This window comes from Centruroides vittatus, unplaced genomic scaffold, assembly GCF_030686945.1.
Source record: "Centruroides vittatus isolate TY-2023 unplaced genomic scaffold, ASM3068694v2 contig_474, whole genome shotgun sequence".
Taxonomy (NCBI): Eukaryota; Metazoa; Arthropoda; class Arachnida; order Scorpiones; family Buthidae; genus Centruroides; species Centruroides vittatus.
The window spans coordinates 78,160-103,845 of NW_027122266.1; the positions used below are offsets into that span (position 1 = coordinate 78,160).

The following is a 25,686-nucleotide window of genomic DNA, read 5'->3' on the forward strand; positions in this document are numbered from 1 at the left end:
AAAAATATAAAAATTTAATGAATTCGAATGAACAATTTATTTTAAGAACTTTATTTTTTAATTATTAACAATCTTATTATTATTATTATCGTTAATCAACGTCATAATATTCATTTTTATATTAATTTTAATTTTCACAAAAGGACGCAAAAAACTTTACAGATCGACTAGCTAGTGCACGCGTAAACAGAAAAGTCAAAATAAAACAACAGAGAATAGAGAGAGAAACCACATTTCGTTACCATATTGATTACATCTTGGCTAAGGCCAAGAAAATAAACTGCACGCTGATAAAATGTGCTTGGTGCACCTGGGGACTAAATCATAAAGCTTGTAAAACTCTTATAATGGGGTAATACAACCAATGCTACTTTACACAGCCTCTAGCTAGGGTCATGTAACTAGTAAAAATTCAGTAGCAAGTAAATTACTCTCTCTTCAAAGACAGTTTGCCATCATAATTTCAAAGTGATGCAGAACTGTTTCTACTAATGCCTCTCTGGTACTAGCAGAGCTCCTTCCCTTGCTACTATGTATTGTAGAAAAGCTTCTAAACTACTATATCAGAACTACAAACATCAAGGCTTAACAACAGTCTCTACTTCTATATACGGCTGTTCATATGCTATCAAATTGCAATTGCCCTACTATCTCTGATCATCACCCTGTAAACAACGTTATTCCCAGGGTATATTTGGTGTCCTCTGCTTCCTCTATGGATAACCATGCAGACATTAATATCTACACAGACGGGTCCAAAAGCCCCCTTCATGTCCGCTCAAGTATCTGTATCTTCCTCCAAACTGACATATTTTGCCCAAAATAAGTTAGAAGGTATACCTCTAACATATTTTGGTATACCTCTAATATACCTCCCATACACCTCCATCTATCAAGCTGAAGATGCTGTCTACCAAGCTGTTCAGTGGGCCACTTCACTACCAAACAAAATTTTGTCTATCAATATTTAAAATGATTCTCAGTCTGTCCTAAAAACTCTATTAAATCCCAATTGCAATAGCAATGAAATCACATATATCTAGCACCATATTAGGAATCTTGTATATAAGATAACTTTTATATTTGTTCCTGGCCATACTAGCATACTAGGAAATGAAAAAGCCGACTTTGAGGCTAAGTCAGCTGCAAAGGACACTGACTTGGACTACACTCACATCCCTCTCTCACGTGGCAGCCTTAAAAATTATATTCATGACAATGCTATGCAAAAGTGGAATCAACAACGGTTGAGCAGTAAAACTGGAAGAATAACAAAACTTTATTTTCCTAGTGTTGAATGCAGGTTCTCATCACCACTTAGAGATTTAACGTTTGCTACTGCTCAACTACTTACTGAGCATGATAATTTTAGAAGCTACCTGGCGATGTTTAACCGTGCAGAAACTGCCTCTTGCTTTTGCTCTACAGAAAACTAGACACCGTCGACCATATGATCTATCATCGTCCAATTTACGATCAAGACAGACTTATTCTGAAATTAGAAATCTTTACGCTTGGTTTCAGGTGGCCATGTCCACTCGATAAACTTGTTCAGAAGACACCGTTTGATGCTTTTTACAATTAGGTTCAAAAAACATGGAAGAAAAGACTATTTATAATTTCTAATTTCTAGTTTTACATTTTAGTTTTTACTAGAAGCCGAATATTAATTTTATGTTTACTTTGTATCATGTATTTTGGTTTATGTATTCTTAGTGTTATACACCCATCAGAGTGGTGCACTTATTGTAATAAAAAAACAAAAAAAGAGAGAAACCACTACACGGCCTTTCTACCATGATAAAAAATGTGTAAAGCGTGATTCCGCAAGCGTTATTATTCTATCACGTCACACGAGATGGCATTAGTGCAACGAGAGTTCTTAATAGAAACCGCCAAATTGAAGCCAAATTCAAAACTCCACCACTCAACAAGATCAAAAAATAAAAATAAGAATATTATGTAAGACGAGATCTATTTCCTCCCTACCCCTGAGTAAGAAATCCTTGACCCCCACCCACCCCAAAATACCTTACGTAATTTATGGACGGTCCCTAATGACAAAGTTATTTTTATAAAAACGGAGGTTAAATCATAGAATTAATGTTTGAATGACGGAGTAATTTTCGATAAAATGTGACGATCATTCTCAAAAATTAAGAAAATTTCATACTAATAATCGTGGTTCATAAAAAAAAACTAGCTTTTTCTTGGCGTTAAATTTATCATAAACAAAAATTTTACTTTTATTACTGTCGAACCAATTACTGATATATTTTATTAAAATGTTAAATATCTTTATTCGGGTCGTTACAGCAGCAATAGATAATTTTAAAGCAATCTGACCTGCTGATCCTAAAACATTTTCCATATTGAAAGTCTATATCATTTAGTAAGAAGCAAGCTAGCCGGTTTCAGCCAGTAAGTAGAAGAATTTATTATGAAATTTATCAAATAACGTATGTAAATTGACGGCTCTATAGACGAGATGGTGAAGGAATCAGTCAGTCACTCTGATGAACCGGATTCGAATGTGGATTTGGGCTGGAAAACAAAGATATTTCATGGAAAGTTGACTCGAATGCGTCAGATCCTATCTATCATCACTCAGAAGCCCCATTTTAAACCATTGCCCCGTAATGGCATGAAAAAGTCCTCTTAGTGTCTTCGGGGAGAAGAGTCAAAGTGGAAAAAAAAAACATTCGTAAGACAATGTTTCATACTTATCAAAATTGGGATGAAAGGCTCCGTTGCAAATGCAATTAGTGCATATCATTTTGTTGGGTTTTAATTATAGATTTCAATTAATATTTTCATAATATACTAGCAGACCCGGCCACGCGTTGCTGTGGCTCAAAATGTATCTATTATAAATGTATAACGCCTCCCCCGTGGGGGGAATTTCAAAAAATCCCTTCTTAGTGTACATTCTCTTGACGTACCCTATTAAAACGCAACCAAACACGCATCTAAAATAGTATAAATAGAAGCCGAGTTCTTCACAGTAAGCCTTAATCTTGTCTCTTTCCCCGCTGAGGAATATCGAAAAATCCCTTTTTAGTGTATATTCTGTTGACGTAACCTATTAAAACGCAATTGAAAACGCAAAAAACCGCATGTAAAATAGTATAATAGAAGCCGAGTTCTTCACGGTAAGCCTTAATCCCGTCCATCTCTCCCCAGTAGGGGGAATTTAGACGTGTATATTATATACAAACACTTGCGTATTCGAATGCAACGTTGTGTCAAAATTCAAAAGGAATCGGTAGGAACAAACAAACGTTATATTTTATTTATATAGATAGATAGAAAATGATCTGCTTTAGTCCATTCTAACAGAAAAGCATAATGCCTCACAGAAAAGCCAACTTAGGTTGTCAGAAGTTAGCGCCATCTGTTGGACATGAAAGCCTTAATCCATATATAAATATATTTTTGAAAGGGGTGAAATAGTGGTCTTCACATATGCCACAAACCTTCGCGGGAGTGTATTAAACAACTTCCCAAAGTTTCATGGCAATCGGATAAATAGTGTGGCAATGCATGAAGGGCAGACACACAGACACACACACAGACATACATACATTCGTTTTTATATATATAGATTTTCAATTAACCCTATAAATACAATATAATTAAAATCAGTAAAAATATATGACTACTGTATACAAACACTACATTATCTAAACACCAATACAATCAATTTTTAAGGATAGTTTGAATAATAATAAATTAAATACACATATTATGATTAGGAATTTTTTAAATGATAGGTACTGTACATACATTAATAGTATGCGAAACATGATAAAATAGTTGTTTAACTCGATACATGTTAATTTTCAGTCTTGTGTAACACTTAATAGCAACATCAGCCGAGTATCACATTTACATTTTCAACATAATAAAAAAAATAATAAAAATAATTTTTAGAGTTTAATAAATAAATTATTTAATTATATATTCATATTTATAAAAATCATTTAGCTGTATCTTACCATCGTCCATATTTAAATTATTTGAAAACAAAGACTAATATGAATAACATAAGATGCCTTTCAAGAATTCAGAAAATTGCAGGTTATTCTTACTAATATAGGGCACTGTGATAATTTTATAAAAAGAAATAAGAAATTCGGGACATTCGGTAAATTAGGAATGTAAATAGGACTATTCTTCCAAATTTGGAATGGTTGATGAGTTTGATCAATTTTTGTATGTTTATAGAAATTATAGCGTGAGTGTAGTTTCCAAACAATAATGGATTATTTAATTCGCCAGATACTCTCTCATAAGACGATCAACATTTAATCAAAACATTCCTTAACAATCTAAAAAACCAGGTGATCCCAATTTTAAAGTGATGGCTAGCATATAATTTGAAATCTAAATTGTGCTTACTGTGAAAAATATTTCTAATTTATATAGAGAACGGGAAATCAACTATTTTAAAGATCACTATACTATTCAGGTATTATCAGAATACGTAAATAATAATAGCGATTACATATCCTTCGGAATTTCTGTGTAATAATTGGTCTTAACAAGTGTATGAGTACAGTAGAACCTCGCTTAACGAGCACCTCGCACAACGAGTATTTCGCATAACGAGTGATGAGGAGAGGGAAAGTCCCGAATTGTGCGCATGCGGCATGCTCCATCAGTCTGTGTTTAGCACTCCTTCCGCTAACATCTTAGTGTCACTTATGATCACATATTTTTCCAAACTTGTGTTCACACGTATTACTTATAAACATCGACAACCATAACCCGTTATACAATAAACACGCCAAACGATATGCCAAATTCTTGGGTCATTAAATTTAATGACCGATTCCAAATTAAATTTTAGAAATGTCTGAATTACAGTGGCGTGCGGTGACATTTGATGATAGGGAAGCTGCGTTTCTGTAAGAAGCCGACTTCCAGGGGCTATCAATTAATTGCGCGTCAGGTCCCTTTCGTATTCGTTTGTTCGATAAGCCAGTAAAAACCGTATACTTCTTTAAATGTATTTTTAATAAATTATCTGACGTACTTAATAAATAACAGAGGTAATTATATTGAACTTTCTTATTAGATTCAATAAATTCCCATGCCCTCTAAATGCCAATTCTCGCTTTGAGAAAAAACATATAACATCTATTAATTTATATATATCTATTAATCGTAATTATCTTGTTATAATTTTCAATATTTATTTTATATTGTCTACCAATGTTAAATTCTATTCCGCTTTGATTTCCAAATTGCTTCAATTTTACGAAAGAATCATCATTCGTCATAAATTTTATCATCAAAATGTCGAAATTTTTTTGTTGACGTATCTATATTTAATTTAGGCATTGGTCTTTCCCTTTCGATAATGTTTTCTTTTTCATTATATGGTCTTGAGCCAAAACGTCTTTAAAATAAATTTTTTAATCACTAGCCACGATATAAGGGCTAAAATTAAAATTATATAAAAAAACTTACTTGGTAAAACAAAATGTGTGATGAATACACATGCCTAGTACAAAAAATTCTTCAATTGTATGAATATACCTTTAAAGAAACTTATAATTAAATATAACTTTGTGAAGAAATGTACATAAAAATAACAAAATATTCTTTACTTTTTAAATATTAAAACAATCCACTTAGTGAAATAGCTCCCTACGAGTGGCTAATGAATGGAATCAGAGACGTCTTGGTAGGTGTGCGGCGCGTGCATGCACGCAGGCTGCCAAATCCTGAGGGTGCCGATACCGGTCAATGTCAAATGCCTCTTTTGTCGCGTCATTAGTATATCTGAAAGGACGCGACAGGGCTGTTGTAAATTTTAAACGTTTCTTACCATAGCTGTAAAAATCTAAATATGTTAAACTTAATAGTCATTTGTTTTCTAACTACTGCAATTCGTTTTAGTACCAGGTGTACACGGAAATAAGTTCCCCACTGTACAGAGCTAGTAATTAGTTCGGTTAAGCTTTTGTTTAAGTAAAATTCTGGCTCTTTCGGCAGAGAGAGAGATGTCCTCATTCCCTAATCTCTTAATTATTTAACTACTTCTTAGTAGAAATAAGTGGAAACCAGTTACTTTGTACTGTACTTGAATATCTGTGGTCTTGGGAAAACATTGGAAAGACGAATTTTTATGACAATGGATATATAAATCGTAAATTTAAGGAAAATAAATTCTAGAGCTTTTTTTGTACCATTGTATGTCTCATTCATTAAATTTGGTTGTAAATGATGCTGCCAAAGTAACAGTTAATTTTTTAATACTGTACTAGAATTGTACACATTTTTTCTCCATCCCCTTACAGATGGGACATACTAAATCGTAATATCACCGGTTTAACATTGAAATCCGTAAGTAATATAAGATGGGAGAGCAGAATAAACGCAGAATAAATATATCAAATATTTTAATGGAGTTTTTTTTAACTTCTGTCAACTATACAGAACTATCATAAAAACATGCCAGTAATAACTCCTATCGGTTGGGTTAAGTTATAAATCTAGTCTAGGGTGGGCAACCTTTTTTATAACACGGGCCAGAAGAAATTTTACGTTTTTTCCGCGGGCCGTAGTAATTAATTGACGCCTTCTTGTGACTTGTAATTTTTTTAGTCTGCAAATATGAAATAAATAAATAAAAAGTTAATTACTACATTTATTTCTCTTATCGTTTTCGAAAATTACAAAGAATTGGAAAAATAACTATTAATTAGTTATTTTTCCAATTTAATAATCTATTAAAGATCTCGCGGCCCGGATAGAAACTTTTCGCAGCGTAATAATCTAATAACTAATAATCGGGCGAGGGTGGCCGAATATCTAGCAGGCGGCTAACAGCTCAGAACTGCTCCGGGATATAAAATTGGATGCTTTATGCGTGAGTTGCTTCTACCAGCTAAACCGTGATGTTGGTGCTCTGTAAAGCTCATGCGCCAATGCCTATCCGTACGTTTCTATATTCAACTGTTGACTCAACGGTGAGAAGAAAACGTTTCTAAATGGACCGTCGAGTTCTCCGTTGAGACTAGTGACGTCAGCGCTGTTTCACCGTTGAGCTCAACGGTCTCAACGACCTGAAAGACCGTTGAGTATTCAACGAACTAACATGGCAGCTTCCACGAAGAAGTAAATTTCGCTTAGAGAAACTATTCATTCGCTCTTGCTGTGGATGCTGTAATAGCGGACAGATTAATGAACGATCTGTATATAATAAAACATGTGATTGCACGATTGTGTTGGATAATTTGGTCAATATTGAAATATTAAGATTTTTTTCATTTGTCCAAAATTGATTACGACCGATATTTGGCTCTCTTTAAGTCTTCCTAATGATATAAATATTCAAGAAATTAATTAAAATTATTAAAGAAAGACCAAGTATACAAGAAAATGATACAGATAAGGGTTCATTTGAATAAAAGGATTTATTCGAATAATAGTTAAGCGAGTTACTTTAATTATTTAGCAAAACAGTGACGATAGCTACCTTCTCGTTACTGAAGTCAGCCATTTTGAAAAGTGCCCTTTCAACGGAAACGTTTCTTTTTTATACAAAACGTGACGTCAGATCGTTCAACGGAGGACTCAACGGAAAATTCACTGTTGAGTCAACCGTTGAATATAGAAACGTAAGGTATATAATCTGGCTGATTGGAAACTGACCCGGTTTCGACATTCCTTTCGCCACCGAATTATTCGAATATACGATAGCAATCTTATGGTTTTTTTCACATGTAGTATAGAAATTTGTAAAAGATACACAATGCAGTTATAATGAAATATTAATTTTAATTAATTAAAAGTACGTTAAAATATGAAAATTTATATTTTATAAAATACAAGGAAAGGTCATTGGAAGGTGGAAGCAGCGCTTCCATCGCTTCCAATGACGGCACGCCAATGCTGAATTAAAAATTAACTATTTATAATTATTAAATTTAATACGAGATTGAAACATAACTGCCTACCTCTAGTCAAATTAATTAATTTCTAATATTTAATTATAGCCTTTACATAACCCAAGCATTTGGCATATCGTTTGGAGTGTTTATCAAACATATTAGCTGTGATTTTTTTTTTGTTTCTGCAAATCGAATTCTCATTCCAGGATGGTTCATTCCGCGCTAGGGAAAAGATGATGATGATTCACGCTCCTTAGCAGTGTATATTGTACAATTTTTTTTCTTTTTGGAATAAACGTTATACATAAAAAATTTGAGCATTTTTTCGGCGTGGAACTCATTATCGTATTTTACATTAATTTTTATGCGAAAAACTGTTTCGCTTAACGAATGTTTGGCATTACGAGTAAGACTGGAAAGAATTATACTCGTTAAGCGAAGTTCCATTATATTTCCTTCTCTATTTGGGTGTTTTCTTAGATGGTGTCTTGTTAAGCTACTTACAATGAAAATATTTTAAAAAATGTATTTTCAATTTATTAATTAAAGCGAAATACTAGAATATTTAGGTTTTAAAATCGACAACAATTATGTTCATTACGATTGGATATAACAACGAGGTCGGCCAACATGGGTGAAGAATGAGACCCCGCGACTACCGATGATAAATTATAATAGTGTAAACTGGATCCAAATTTGTTTATTATGTATATTTAATTAACTTTTTTCAATGTTCAATATATAAATTTTATATAAGCAAACAAAAAAGCAGCTTTGAAACAATCTTTCGTGCATTATTATTTTTGGATAAACGATAGCATTACATTTTAAGCATCTTTACGTTATATTTTGTATATAATATTGCATAATAAATTTTTTAATATAAAATTTAAAACTATTTCAATAGTAATTAATATCAATATACGTACAGTATAATTTATATTAATAACATAATTATTAATTCGCTTAAATGACACGAGGGTGCAGCTTATTCGTTTTCATGCCGTGTTTTTAACAGGAAATATGTCTGACGTATGACACGTGTATTATGTTATGTACAGTACTTTATCGAGATAATTCTTGTTTTAAAACCTCGGAAACTTAGAGAATGAAAGAAACAAGCCAACGAGATAAGCCTATGTCAGTTCTTTATAGATAATAATTATCATTTTAAAAAAAATAAGAAATGATTTACTCCAGTTTCTAAGTTTCACATCGGTGAAGCTGATAAATATAGTAAATTCAATTTTTCATTATACAATTTAAGATAATCTAATGACGCACGCGAATTATAAGTTACTGATACATCATAATTATGTCAGTAATACGTTCGTACCGCATGATTAATTCTCGTCCAATAAAATGATTTTAAAATGATTAAAGCAAAGATGTCAATAAATATGTCTGCTTCTAGTAGCATATCCGAGTTAGAAATAGAAGATAATTTGTTACTTGGCGATCTGGGATACGGTTCGGGTTTAAAACCGGGAGGGATACCAAACTTTTGTACTTGTAAAGACTTTTCATGTAAAAATAAGTTTCCTCATTTTGCATATTTATGTGATGCAAAAGATGACACCAAGAGAATTTCTCCTTTAGGAATTCATTCATTATCTTCAGAATATTCTGACAGTGCTAATTCGGAAGAGTTATGTGACTTGATCGAAGAAGAAAGAGAGACGTTTAGTTCAGAGCTGAAAAAAATATTTCAAACAAAAAGAAATTCTAATTGTTTTGGTAATTATATTCAAACAAGTATTTATTTTTATAATGATTTTGTATTTATGTAAAAACTTTCTCAAAAAATTTAATAAAATATGATTAGATTTAGTATATAATGATAATAATAATGTTATATATATATTAGAATATCTTCGTTAATATTGTCTACATTACTTTTATTGTGTGCTCTACTGTGTTATACACATATTGTATTTTATTCAACCAGATTACTGTTTATTTAATAATATACGTATAATATAATAACTGAAGCAAATGTTTAGTTTATTTTTGTACTTTAATTCTTATAATTAAAAAAAGCAATGTTGGTCTACACATTGAAAACACATCTTAGAAGAATATCATTAAAAAAGCTAGTAATTATATATTAATTTGAATTGAATTGTACTCATGTATTGAATATAATTTGCAAATTAATTTTTTAAAACAATTTTTATCAAAATTTACATGGTACAAGTTAAATTTTGTAAATTTAACTCATACCATTTTAAAAAATTGTTTATATGTTTATGGTGACGGTGGGATCACCCCACCATCTCCCACAACCATTCTCAGAAAACATGACCAATTAAAATTTAATTTTTAAAATTATTTTCAGAATGTATTAGCTTGATATTGTTACTAAATAGGATACCAACTTTTGAAGTTACTTAAAATGCAAATTTTGATAGCAATAAAAAAAAATCATTCAATTGTAACTATTCAGAAAGAGGAAGAAACTTTTCTATTCTAATGGAAATACAATTGAAGCTGATTCCTTTTGTTAATATTGAAATGTAAAACTTCAGTTTCTTGTTTTTAATTCTTGTTGAGTTTTGATAAAAGAATCGGTTGTAATTTATATTTTATAGGTGGATTATATTAATATTATATTGTGACTATTAAGTTTTATAATCATTAATTTATTATAAAATTTGCATCTATAATAATGACATTTAATTTTATAAAATTAGATACTATTGATGATTCCAGTTCGGAAAAAATAATTGCTAACCTAAAAGAGGAATTAAAGTTAGCATATGAGGTAATATAAGAATTTAATAATTACATTAATAGAAATATTATTTAAATTAATTAAAATATTATGTTAATAATTATTGATGTAAAAGATAATCCATATTTGTTACATTGTGTAGAGGATTTAAAGCTCCAGAGCACCAAGTGGAACAACATTTAGGAGCCTATGGCAGTAGTTTAAATGATTTATACAATTCCAAAAGTATTTTCAGCTATACCGGTATTATTTGAAAGTTAACATTTTAATTAATCAAAAATACTATTACAATGAAAGTATTTCAGGGGATTGAAATGTAGTAAGTAGTTAGTCAAATACAAAACTACTTGCAAAACACATTGTATGTTTTCAAATTTCAAAACTACTAAAACTTTTATCTATTTAATTTAAGAAAATAAACTATTTATTTTTTTATATTTTGTGCATAAAATACAGAAAACCAACTTAATGTACTTTTTATTTACTAATAATTATAGACTTTAAGAAATAAATAGTAATAAATTCATAGAATGATTTAGAAATTTCTCAGCATTTAGGCCTCTAAATGGTTTAAAGTCTTCTTATGAATAAATTTGATTTTGTAACTATTTCTAAATTCATATTTGATGTCACATTGAGCCTTGCATTGTTTAATTTTGGTATAGTAATCACAAAATTTAAGTTGCTAATTCCTGCACTAGAGCATGATATATATAAATACAGTGTGTTAAAAAAAATTCACCATTAAGGTAGATAAAATGCATCATACAGAGTAACAAAAAAATTTTGGTAAATATTGATTGAAAATGCAGCTGTTTCTATAAGATAATCTCATAAACACCTGGAATTTTTGTAACTCTAAGATGATGCCAAGCATGCTGAGAAATGGAAGGGCGCCATCTGGAACACCTTCTATAAATATTAAATATCAAGAAAAAAATTTGTCAAAGTTATCCTTTTTTTCATATCATATTTGACACACATATGCCAATAAACTAGTCATGATACTAACATGCACTATTATTAATATCTCAGAAATGGTTGAGTTTTTGAACTGTTTACTAAGGTTATTTTTACTCTATATAGTGTATGCTATCTATTATATAATTGCTGAATGTTTTTATTCTAACATCCTGTATATAAATACAAACAAAATATTTCCCAATAATCAATTAATCAAAGATATAAAGCCTGAAGATGATTTTTTAACAGTTAATGCTTGTATTTAAATTTTATTCTAATGTTTCAAAATTACATTCTCCTCTTTGCATGAAAATGACATTTATAAATTGTTGAAAGTGCTTGCAATAATAATAATATAAGTAACTAAAAATTATTTGAATTTGATAGACGGTAGTTATCTTGTTCTTTAAGTAGATAATATTTTGGCATGGCAAACATAGTATTTATTTTTATAATATATAAAATCTGATTATGGGCTACTACTATGCTAATTATTAAATAATAAAATTACATAATCTGATTGCTTAATAATTCTGTAATAATTGATTTAAATCAAATTTAATTTATAATAATTAATCTTAACATGAGATAGATAGTGGCCTAACTACCTACCTTTAGGCTAAATTATGTAATTTGATTATTTAAACAATCAATAGTTTGTACAGTTATAGCTTGTGAATAATCTAGCTTTATATCATTGGCTAATTGAAGCACTAAAGTGTCAAAGTATAAGATTTTTTTTATGTAGAAATGTATAATGAAAGAATTCAGATAAATACACCAAACAACTACTTAGTTTAATTTTTAATAGATACTTTTGGTAATATGTCTGGTCACTTCAACTTAGAACAATGAACAGATAAGAATGATGTGGAAGTTATTTAAATTTAAGAACGTCATTCATTTAGCTTTCGTTACTGCTTCAAGAATATGATGTGCTTCTTGCTTTTCAAAAACAAAAAAAAATATATTCTCTGTTGTTTGCTCATTTTTATAGAATACTTATCATACTGAATAACATCATTTTTAAAAGTTCATAAAACTAATAAAACTGTTACAATTTAAACTAAGCAGTTGTTTGGTTTATTTATTTGCTAAAAGTGAACTTTTATGAAGAGAATTCAGTTTTACTGTTTTAAAAAATGAATGAATTTATGATACAAAATTTTAAAAAAAAATTCCACATTGTCTTAAACTTATATGGAATTTATTTATTTATTTTGTTATAAAAATAAAATATACTTTATGTAATTATAATTACTGTATTTTACGGACTATAAGATGCACTTTTTTCTTCGAAAAATTGTCTCCAAAATTCAGGTGTGTTATAGTCCGTAAAATACGGTATTATTTATTGTAAAGCTATTTATCTTTTATTTGTAAATAAATTTTAAAAGTTAAAAAATAAAATAAATATATTTTATTTCAGAAAATAGAAAAATTAAGTAGTGATTTAGAAGTCACTAGAAAATTATTATATGGTAAATATAAAGCAAGTGAAGTTCTTGCTAAACAGGTAATTATAAAATTTCAATTATCTTTATATACATATACATATGCAAAATAATGCACATAGCATGCCATTAGTATGTACAGAATATTGATTTTAATAATGTATTTTATCGTGTGGTTATTTAAAGAATGCTCTTATACATGCATGTATGCACATCTGGACAAATACATTCCTCATGTTTGTACATAGATACATACTTTGGTACATTTAGTTTTAGTATATGTAGATACAAGATATATAAATAATTAGTTTTATACTATATAATAAGTGAAAAATATAAGTTTTATATAAATATAGAATATTTTATATATAATATATTTTTATAGAATTTAAAAATTAGGCAAAAAAATTTTAATATATTATTTTAAAATTAATAATAGAAGAATTAAAAGTATAAACAGTGCACAATAAAATAATTAAATTTTATAAACAGGAAATCTGTAGATAATATGTTTTATATGAGAGAAAGTTAAAAGGTGAAAGACTTCATCCACTCAAGCAGGTGCAATACTGATTGTGCCACATAAACATGATGTGGCGGTGTGTATTTATATGTTTACGATAACAGTAATGTCATATCTTGTATTATTATTACGTGTTTTATTATTTTTTAAATGAATACTTTCCATTGTCCAATTACACCAAAGAAGAAATACATTCTGTTATCTGATTTTTTCATGCAGAAAGAATGAATGAATGAGTGCAAGCAGTACTAAAGTGTTATTTTCTGTAGAAAGTGATTTTATAATAGAAATATTAATTTTATATTGAATAGTAATAAATATCAAACATAGTAAAAATTGTAGAGGGAAAAAATTTTTAAATGTTAATGGAGTCTTTTTTTACTCAAACTTTTTTTTGTTTTTACTAAAATATTGTTTAAAATGATAAAAGCAGATTACTCAAAATGTTTGCATATGTATCACTGATTTGCTTATTTACTTTAAACAGTATTAAATTTCTTAATTGACTTATCTAGTTTTTATGTCCACCCATATAGTCTGATTATTTCTTGAATAATTGTGAGTCCATTGCAAAGTCATACACAAAGTATACAATTTTATAAAATACATGGCTTTATAAATGACTTTTATATTTTGTACATGGTTTTTTCCCATGATAAAATGAATATTTATTATACAATAAACTATTTTATTAAGTTGAGTCTGCCATAAAGTGATTTCATTGTTTTCATTATATGTTGAGCTAATCAAAGTGAGAATCAATTTATTTTTCTATTTACTTGATTTCTTGTTTAAGTAGGAATACAATTTATATACTGCTGCTAAAGAATGTTATTTTAACATAATTGAAAGCAAATGATTATTGTTTTAGACTGATATATACAATAAATATGGTTTTGTTTCAATAGAAACTTTTTAACAATAGCAATATCAGAATATTGAAATAATTAAAAGGAAAATAATTTTTACATAAATGGAAATTTAATAATGACAATTTAAAAATATATATAAAAGAAAAAAGATAAAGTAAGTAGCAGAATTTTAGAACCTTTCTTTATATAAAATTTCAAGTAAGAGAGTTTATCATCATTATTATTTTTATGAAATTAATATAAAAAATTATACAATTTAAAAATATATAAGTGAAATTTTTATTAGAAAGGATTTTTAAAACAAATATAGAAAAATAGAAAAGTCTCATAATAAATAGATTGTATTTTCCTTTGATTTAAAATGTATTTAAAAACTTGAACGTTTCGGGAACTCTCATATGACATTACAGGTATTTTTTGTATAACACAGTAGTTACATTTGGAAAAAGTGCCATGTTATGGGAATTCATACTATACAAAACGAAGAACTAATACATGGGGTTAGGTTCCAAAAGTTAACAAAAGTATACTATTTTTTTTTATTACTAAGAGAAGTATGTTTATTAAAGCAATGAATAATTTATTTCCAATCAATAATTAACTAACAATCACAACTAAAAGTTGAAACTATTCAAAAAATTTAAAAAACCAATGGGATCGGTAAAATTTCAATTCTAAAAAACTTTAAATTAAAATCCAAGTAAAAAGCTACTCTTTAAAATCCGACTTCGAGTGAGCTAAGAAGACAAAAAAAGGACGAAAAGATGCTATACTTTCATAATTTTATTAGTTTTATTTCCCAAAAATAGAACTAATAAAATTATGAAAGTATAGCATCTTTTCGTCCTTTTTTTGTCTTCTTAGCTCACTCAAAGTCGGATTTTAAAGAGTAGCTTTTTACTTGGATTTTAATTTAAAGATTTTTAGAATCTTACAACTAAAAGTATTGTATTATGTGTTAATATTAATTTTAGTTAAACGAGGGCATTTAACTAAAATAAAAAGAGCCTTCACACACTGTACAAGCATTGTTAGCCCAAAGCAAGAATTAAGAGATATAGAAAAAATAGCAGAGACACACGGTTACCCTAGAAAAGTGGTGCAAGGTTTAGCAGAGAACTATATTAAAAGAATGAATGATCACACCACTTCCAATCTTAACAAGGGCAACAATAAGGGTTTAGACCATACAGGCAAACCCATACTAATTGATTACCACTGGAGATTATACAATGAAATTGCTACACATTGAGGATGTTCAATAACATACAGGAGTAACCCATCAGTCTACAAGTTATTAAGAAATGGAAAAAGACATCATTAATGCCTACAATGCACCATGGGTGTATAGTATACCTGTTAGGGATGACAGATTTCATAGAGATCTGGTGTACATTGGTTCAATCAAGAGATCCTTTAAAAAATGGCTAGCAGAACATAAATATGATATACAAAACAAAAAGCAGACCACTACTCTAGCAATATACACTTCTGACACTGACATAGAAGCTAAACTACAGCAAGCCAGTCTCATTAGACCCTTTGCACTGATCAAATCAAAATTTTAGAAGTTCTAGAAATTTTTAAAGCTGAATTAAAGGGGAAATATATCAATTTTAAGGAGGAGGCAAGCATTTTGCATGCATGGCAGTCCTTTTTTTGACAATCCAGACAATATTTATAAAAAATAAGAAATTAATTCACTTAAGATTTATAAGAAAATGTATTGGTTAATTTTTTATGTTAATTTTCATTTTAAATTTAACGTTAATTAACACCTAGATGTGAATTTTGATATATACTTGTTCTAGTGTTTATTATTCCTACTATTTGAAAATATTTAAATTTGAATCTTTTGCATTCTAGTTATAACGACCTGACACAGATCCTAAGGGGATTGAGAACGTATCTAAACTTAAATTACTTTTGCTGGTATAGTTTAAAGGTTTTAGTGAAGTTATTTAATAGTTTTCTTTTTACAAAGTTTCATTATCTTGTGAGCTTTTTTTCTGATCTTGATCAGAAATATCAACAATGTCTTTATTATTTTTTTTTACCATAAAAATTTTTTATGTATGACAAAAAAGAATGTTATTAATCGAAAATTTGTTCTAGTGGGTCACGTTTATTCTAACAAGGACTTTGTGTTCAAATACTGAATTGTTTGAGTTGGGAACAGTTCAAGTACTGAGAGACAGCTGTAGTTTGTTTGTCATTTTTATGAATAATTACTTACCTATGGTTAAAAAAACGTTTACTAACACTTTACTAAATACAAAGGTTAACGTTTTTGGGTAAGTTTATTTAATCTATAAAGTTTATAGATGACAATCTTAAAGGCTAAAATCTGAAAGCAATAACAATGACACCTGGTTGATAGGAAAGGAAGGAAAAATTTGCATTGTCATTTTTTCATTAAAGTAAACCTGACAAAAAGCACAAAATAAATTAAACATCTCAATATTCTAAAATTTGTGGGCAAATTTGAGATAATATGAATGCTTACTTAAATAAAAATATTGAATAAAGGAATTCACAATTAAAAGTTGTGAAATTTTGTATGGGGAATTTCCCCAATTTTTGAACTGTTTTAGAGCAAAACCATGTTGTAGAAGTGTTGTGTTTTACAAGGGCTACCTGTATATAATTTGATTTAATTTTCCAGAACTTATATATCAACTGATATTCACATATTAATAAATATATATTAAGCTTTTAAATAATGTGTATTCCTGTTATTAATAATTGAAACAAAAATTATTAAACATCTGCAAAGATTTGATTGAAATATCCATTTAAAAATTAGAATTTCGGTGTAGTAGTAATAGAAGTTGAATATAATAGTAGTTATTTTTTAAAATAGAGCAGAACATTTTATATTCATTTATATCTTAATCAATAATTTTTATTAATAACATTAATACTGAAAATTTTATGGATCTAATTACAATTTTTTAGATAGTAATTTTCCAAAAGCAGCATGAAATTGTCTTGTTTTGTTTTATATGAGTGTTTGTGTTTCAACAGGTATTGCACGAAACGTCATGCAAATTTGTGTTCCTAAAGTTTTTGCAAATAATTGCCTAGATCAGGGGTGGCCAACTTTTGTGCACATAAGATCTACTTTTTATCGTAAAAATGTGTCGCGATCGACTTGTTGTCATAGGCATAGTCTAAGTGGGAAGGGGAAGTGTGAAATACATACTATGTTTATATACTGTTTCAGTACAAAGTGCACTCACTGCTTGTGAGTAGAGTCATAACTGCATGCACACAGTTGCGTTCGGTTACAAATATAATACATTAAGTCAAGACATCGCTAGCGATCTACCAAAATTGGCTTGGCGATCGACTTGTTGGCCACCCCTGGCCTAGATACTTATATAATTATTTACAGTTAATAGAAAAATATTAAAATGTGTTTAAAACATTTTACTTGTGCTTTTATTATATATACTGAATTTAATAATAGAAGTAATGCATTACTAGTTAGAATTACTCCTGTGCATCCAAAAGTTAACGTAATCATTAAAATATGAATCTGCAGTAAAGTACTGTGTACAACAAGACTCTACTGTATATTATTTTATTTTTTGTGTTATATTTTACATTACTATCAATAATAACAAGGTATATAAACAATCTAAATATGCATTTATATAGATACATCATTACTATTTAATAATGTGGAATTGCTAAATACAATAATACAAATATATAGAAAATTAATTCTTCAAAAAATGTGTTATTTAATTTGACATTATTTATTTTTAATTTTTAACTTTACTTAAAAATAATTTAAGTAAATTTTTAGAAATTATTAAAATTTGGTTACTGTAAAATGATAAGAAGTTTAGAGTATTAATTGTTTGCTATTCCATTAAAGAAAAGAAAAATTATTAAAGAAATAAATAAGAATATTACTGAGATTAAACTAACCTCGTTCATATTAACTATTCTTTCTATTCTTTTATCGTGGTATTTAAATATAAAAAAATAATAATCTAATTTATTCTATTATCTTGAAAAATGAGAGAAAACTAAAAGTAAATTCAATTTATGCTGCTTTTCTGGAAGTGAAAATATATTAGAAAATTTTAGCCACTTTGAAGCTATACACTTATCTTTAGGACACTACAGTTATGAATATCATAATAATGTTTCTTAATCTGTAATTAAAAGAAACTTATGTAAAAGACTTTTGATTATATTATAAGCTGCTTCAAATTCCAAAAGAAAGTATAGAACAATTAGCCATTTTACTTTAATTATAAATTGTATATCAATATATTTTTAAACTTATATAAAAAAATTTTTATATAAGTTTCTACTATTTATAACTTTTTATATATTTAATATATTTTATTTAACATTTATCAGATAATAAAAATTAAGTTTTAAGCTATTATTATTTTATTTTATTTTAAGTTTTATTTTAGTTTTATTTTCATTAAGCAGTCAATAATAATAATAATATATTTTTCAATAAAGTTTCCTGCTCAAAGCATCTTTCATGAAGAAAGTAGAGATATTTTTTAATACTAATAACTTTAAAATATTCCTTTTTTTTCTTTTTTCCTTTTATTTTTATGCTTTATTTCTATATTATTGAATTTTTGGTAGCTTTTAATAATTGCTCTATTTACTATTTTTTATAGTCTCTTATTCTTAGAAATTCTTTTTATTTTCTTATGAAATATATTTTTGGGCTGCAAATTGAAAAAATTAAGACCTATAAATTCTCACTGTCTGGGCATCTGTCCTTCCTTAATCTCAAGAATGTAGTTAGATAGATGAAATTTGAGACCAGATATGGAAGACTTAGGGGCAGGAGGCCCAGATTAAGTATATATGGACTTTTGGGGCAAACTGGATGTTATTTCAATTCAAAAATTTCCCTTGAATGGAGTTAGATAGATGACTGGCATGACTGTTGCTAACAGGAAAAGTATGATGTACAGGGGCTAGACACTACTAAAAAGTTGAGAACACTGACAAAAAATTGCATCCTGTCATTGTAATAGTGCCACAATAAATAATTGTTCATTTCTTTTATAGTGATCTAATTTTTAATAATATAATATAAATAATATAATAATATAAGGTTATATAATAAAGTAAATAAATTGAATATGAAATAAGTGTGAAATATATTTTGATTGTAAAGCTTAGTTCACACTGAGTGAATAGTGAAAGCGAATGAGAAAAGTGAAAAACGAGTTTTATTCGCTTAGCGAAATTGACCCATACAACCAAAAGCGAAAAGCCATTGAGAATCTTAAGCAGCCAATCATTTGCAAGCGAGAGAAAACGTCATCTCGAAAAACAAAATGGCCACTTCCGATATTCTGTCGTTTGTTATATTCTACAGTTTGTTTATTTATTGAAAAAAAAAGATACATCAAAAAGAAAACGATGCTGGGTGAGAGAAATATTAAAAATCCATATTTACAACATTTACTCTGTTGCATAGGAAGTTTCTGTAGTCATCTCGAAAATAACAAGAACCACGTGACAACTAGCGGGAATCCGATTGGTGGCGAAATTTTTTTGCTAGCGAAAAAGCTCAACAGTTCCGAACTTCAAAGCGATTCGCGAAATGGTAAAATTTGCCAGAAACGACGTCATGTCTGACGTGTTATTCGCTCTGTTTTTCGCTTTCACCAGCGAATGGCGCTCAGTGTGAACTAAGCTTAATACAGAATCAGAAAATTATAATATGTTTATATATTTTTTAATAAGAATTATTATTAAAGGATATCTTAAAATATAGTTTATATTCATTCTAAAATATTTATTATATAAATTATATTAAAAGTCTTTATTCCAGCTAAATGCAATTGAACAAGAAAACAAATCTGTAGAAAAAACTATAAAAAATGAATGTTCAAAACTTCAGAAGGAAGTAAATTCATTACAATTTACTTTAAATTACACTGAAAGCCAGTTAACAGAAAGTCAACGTAATTGGCTTGAAAGATATAACAGGTAATAAATAAATTTTTTCAGTACATAATTTTATTATTATAAAAAACTTGTGAGAATTTTTAATTTATTTCTTGTATGGATTATACAGTAAAATTACAAATTTTTTTTTCTAGGATAAAAGTTTTTTGTGATAGATAATTTCTAGTATTTACAAGTTATTCTTCATTCTACTTAATTAAAAAGTCCAATTATGAAAAGTAGAACTAAAACATAACTTTTCAGATAAAATAAAATGAAAAATTAAAACAATCTTTTTCATTACATTAAGAAGGTTTTTATGACTTATAAGGAGAGGGTAAGATATTTGGGTCTCTGATTCAAACAAAACTAGGTGAACATGTAGATCTATACACAAACAACTCCTTGTCCAAATAGTAGAGCCTATTCTCAAGCATTTCTGAAAAAACAGATCTCTGAAAATTGAGTGTTTAGCTTCCTTTAGAAGTTTCACATCTCCTTGGAATGGTGATAGCTGAGTGAATAATACACTAGAAACTGGACGACTTCCCTTGTTTTATAAGCTTTAAATGTGAGGAATAATAATTGTAATAATAATGCTAATGATATGATTATGTGTAACATAATTATTTTATTATTTTAAGAAAAAAAATTATGTCATCATTTTACAATAAAATGAGAGAATATAGAGAGAAATATTATTTTTCTAAAATTTCAATATGTAGAAACAGATTACTATTTAATGAGTTATTTTTCTGTTATAAATATATACTGAGATGAAGGCCAGGATATAGATAAACTACAAACATCAATAAATTTTTAGAGTTAGATTTTTGAAAAAATTTAATACTTTAAATGTTTTCAAGCATGCATCTTATCTTAGATCAGTGGTTCTTAACCTTGCTGGAGGTACCGAACCCCATCAGTTTCATATAAGCATTCACCGAACCCCTTTTAATTGGAAAAATAAAATATAATTTTTCAAATTCAAAACATAGGTATAATAGGTGTTCTATTAGGAAATATAGGCATATTTCCCAATAGAACACATGTTATGTAGCATTAGTTTTCGAAACCAATACGGTTTCTACGTCACGATGACGTCAGGTGGTTGACCTCCGCCGAACCCCTGAGACTGACTCGCCGAACCCCAGGGGTTCGGTCGAACCCAGGTTAAGAACCACTGTCTTAGATAATAGTTTTAGCATGAAGTGCACACACATCAAGGGTGCAAGACTTCTGTAAGACATCTTTTTTGAGATATAAATTAATTTTCTTCCTTTGATAAAAAAAAAATGTTTAAAATTCAATCAATCAATCTTTATTAGCAAAAAAGGGGAAAATGTTACATAGGTATTGAAAGTACAAAACTTTAAATTTTTTTTTTTTTGTAATAACATTATTCTGTTGCTTGTAAATTATTTGGGTTAGTCAAGATCGTTGTGACAATAAACTTACTAGTCTCTTTAACACAGAACAAGACTTTACAGATTCTCTTCAAATGACCCCTCAAAATCTTATCCCTTGTAGTTTTTAACACATTTTGGTTTTATCATTTAGATTTCTTTTGCAATTCCATAATTTTAACAAAATAATTGTACAATCTATATAAATAATTTTTCTTGAGAATTTTTTATATTTTTAAAGTCAAAAGTATGCTACATTGAAACATTTGAGAGATGCCACACAAATTATGCATGTCTTGAAGGTCCTTGACATTCCCACAGCAAATGAAACATTGAAGAGTCCTTGGATTTACACCAATAAAATTCACCACCTAAGACATTTATATATGCATTTCTGATAAATAGTGAGTTTTTATTAAGACGCAGTCGAATTACTAATCTTCTCACATTGATATTCACTATGTATGGCTGAACTGATATGTTTAATATTTTCAAGTACTAAGAGTGATAATTACATTGACATAGGTTATCTTGATCTGTATTTATGGAATGTGATATTACCAAATTAATCAACATTGTGTATCTACATTTCCAGTCTGGTATATCGTTTTCAAACATCAAGTCTGTCATTCCAAAAGAGTGCATGATTTTATTAAACTTGTTTTGCCATAATTGTTCAGTCTTTAATTTTTTATTTTGTTAATTAATTCTTGTTGTAAGAAAGATATTATTATCACTTCAAAATTTTATCTGGTAGTAAAATTTGATTGTGTGTTTAAGGAAGGAAGGAAAACACTAAATTCAGTTTCATGGTGTATAGCATATCCAGGGACAGTTCTTTCTAAGTGGAATAGTCTTTGAAGAAAATAAACATGAAGTCGTTTCAATTTATATAAATAATCTAATCCCCAAACTGGACCTGCATAGTAAATGATCAGGTTTATTACTGAATTATATATTTTTCCTTCCATTTTTTAGAACTGTTTATTAGATTCTCGAATACTCCTGTGTATTGAGTTAGGTAATCTTTTATTGAAAATATTTTGTTAGATAGTTTTTCGTTAGAAGTATTAATTAAATCAGCAATTTTCTTCCATAGATCTGTTGTTGAAATGTCTGGTGTGATTTACTTGGGTTGATTAATGAAGTTATACATAGGTCATTTAATGTACCTGGAGCATGCTGTAGGTGCTGTGATTCTTTTTCTATTTAGGAATTGATGCCAGCTGAAGACAATTCATGTATATTATTGTCAGCATACATATTAAAATCTATTATAAGCTTGGTGTTAGACAAGCAGGTTGTTTCCTTCTACTTCCTGATTTAGTGCATATTAGTGGAGGTCTTCCACACTTAATTAACCAGAGAATGTTGCATTTCACTAGAATGTGAATTAACTTCAATAAATAGTAATTTTAGTGAAATGCATTTGTTTTTTAACAATTCAAATTAATTAATAGCACAAAATCACAAGCTTCCTGTGTCATTGAAGGTCAAAAAGAAAAACACCAGCAGCATGCTCCCTATTTAATTTATCAATACATATTTATTAAGAATACAGTTAATCGAGTTTTTAAAATATTAAACATTTTTTTTTGTTAAGAACTGAGTCTTTATTTAAACAAATAAAATTTAATATTGGTATTTAGGTATTTTTAGAGTTTGAAATACCTAATCTAGATCTAAATTTATTTATATTAATGAAAGGATACAGATAAATTTTCTTTTTTAATTGCTTAATTACTTCTAAAACAAAGACTTAAATACATGCGAACAAGAATAATTTTTTTTTTTTTTTTTTGAGGATGCTAAAGTGTATTTTTAAAATTCAAGCAGTATGAGCATCCAAAAATTTAAGAATCATTCTCTCAGAGATATCATTAGATACAAAATAAAATTTAAACAGATTTAGACTAATTTTTTAAAGTAAACAGTGCCAATAAAGCAATTTTGTTGTGTTTTTACTTACTTGATTTTAGATTTGTTTGCTTTTAGATATAAATATTTTGAAAATTATAAGTAGTTATGAATATTAATTCTCAGACTAAAATGATTTGATAACAAATAACAAACTAATTTATAAAGTTAAAAATAAATAAAAATAGAATTTAGAAATTAAATAAATAATCATTTATTTAATTTTACATAATTTAATTATAACTACAGTGTTGCTAAAGAAAACAGTGAATTAACAATAACTGTTAAGGAACAAGCAGATGCAATTAAGTCATTAATTTCTAATCGCATGGGTAAGTTAAACTTTAAATTTTTAATATTTAAATCATTACTTAATATATATGTTAAGCTCAAAGACCAAAAATGCTCAATGAATGAAAAAATTGACTGCAACATATTCTTACTTCTCAAATCTAGCTACAATGCAAATTTCGTGTTGTGACACTTTCAAAAATGCGCACAATGCATTTTGGCAGATTCAATAAGACCACAAAGCAAAATTCATGTTGATGTTCTTTTAATAATCAACCAAAATGCAATCTGGCAATGTGAAAATGCCACAATGTGTTGCGGATGCTTATTAATGCAACCATGATGCATTGTGATAAAAATATCACGTTGCATCATGTACATTTGCATATAATAATATGCAAAAATATGTAACAAGTTTCTTTATTATTTAGAATAAAATCAAATTCTAATCTACATTGAGAAATATACTGGAAATGAACAGCTAGTCTTATTAACCTATGTTTAAGCCTTAAATTTATAGGACAGAAAATAAAGATATTTTGTTTTACCTTTTGACTAAGACTTCCTCTCTTTGCTAATCAGAAACTACATCAAGTATAGTCAATACTGATGTAGTTCTGATACTATATAGTCCTGTTAATAAACAAGATCCAAGTAGATGATATAAAAGTAAAACATTAAGGACATAGAGGTAAAAAGTATTATAGGACAGAAACTTCTATTTATCATTATTTTTTACTAATGTTAATATAAAGTTTTTTTGGAGTTGTCTCTTTGTCAGAGTGTCATTATTGAAAACAAATTTGCAATCAAATGACAAAGTGACTTCAAATAAATTTCTTATTTGACTTAAATCTATATAAACTTACTTTAAGATCCTAGATACTTAAAAATTCATTTGTAGGTATCAACAGCAAATTGTCTTCTTCACTGTGAATTATAAAAGAAATAGAAGAGTTACATTTATAATACTATGGTTTTTTTCATCGTATAACTTTTTGTGACAGGAACTTTTGCTGATGATTATTTTTCTAATAATAAACATGATCAGGACATGGAACATGGAAATTATACATAAATTATTTATTAAAAGTATCTGTGTAAAAATAAGTAATGAATTTTTATCACATTGCATTATGACTACTACATTAATAAGCTCCATAACATATTGTGACATTTTTGCATTGCCAGACCACATTTGCTTGATTATTAAAAGAATTTTGACACATATTTTGTTTTGTGTTCTTATTGAATGTGTCAAAATGCTTTGTGTGCATTTTTGAAAGTGTCATGACATGAAATTTTCATTGTGGCTGGCAGTGGTGCACTCAGAGGGAGACCAAGGAGTCTTGGCATCCTCCAAAGAAAAAGGAAAACAAATGCTAGAAAATGTTCTTAAAATCTTTTCTTAATTAAAATTTATTTTTTTATTTTTATTTTGTTGTGTCTTCTATTTTTTATGAATTAGCAGTCACAAAAGATGGGAATTTTATTGAATTTACATTAAACACTTTTTTATTCATTCAATTTGGCTCCCCCAAAATTAAATTCTGAGGACACCACTGGTGGCTGGATCTGAGAAGTCAGAATGTGTTGTGGTTGATTTTTTTGCTCAATAAGCATTTCTAGTCTTTGAGCTTAACATAAAATTAATTTTAAGGATTTTAGTTTTTAAT

General features: G+C 28.2%; 1 protein-coding gene across 1 annotated transcript in view; it reads left to right on the forward strand.

The window, feature by feature from the left end:
- Positions 1-8,905: 8,905 nt before the first annotated feature.
- LOC136977770 (coiled-coil domain-containing protein 125-like) overlaps positions 8,906-25,686 on the forward strand; it is a 33,392-nt gene continuing 16,611 nt past the window's right edge. Inside the window, exons 1-5 of the mRNA XM_067273319.1 lie at positions 8,906-9,641; positions 10,598-10,668; positions 13,031-13,117; positions 20,281-20,438; positions 23,969-24,051. Of these exons, the coding sequence (XP_067129420.1) occupies positions 9,278-9,641; positions 10,598-10,668; positions 13,031-13,117; positions 20,281-20,438; positions 23,969-24,051 (763 nt within the window). The 5' untranslated portion in view covers positions 8,906-9,277. The remainder of the gene's footprint in view (positions 9,642-10,597; positions 10,669-13,030; positions 13,118-20,280; positions 20,439-23,968; positions 24,052-25,686) is intronic.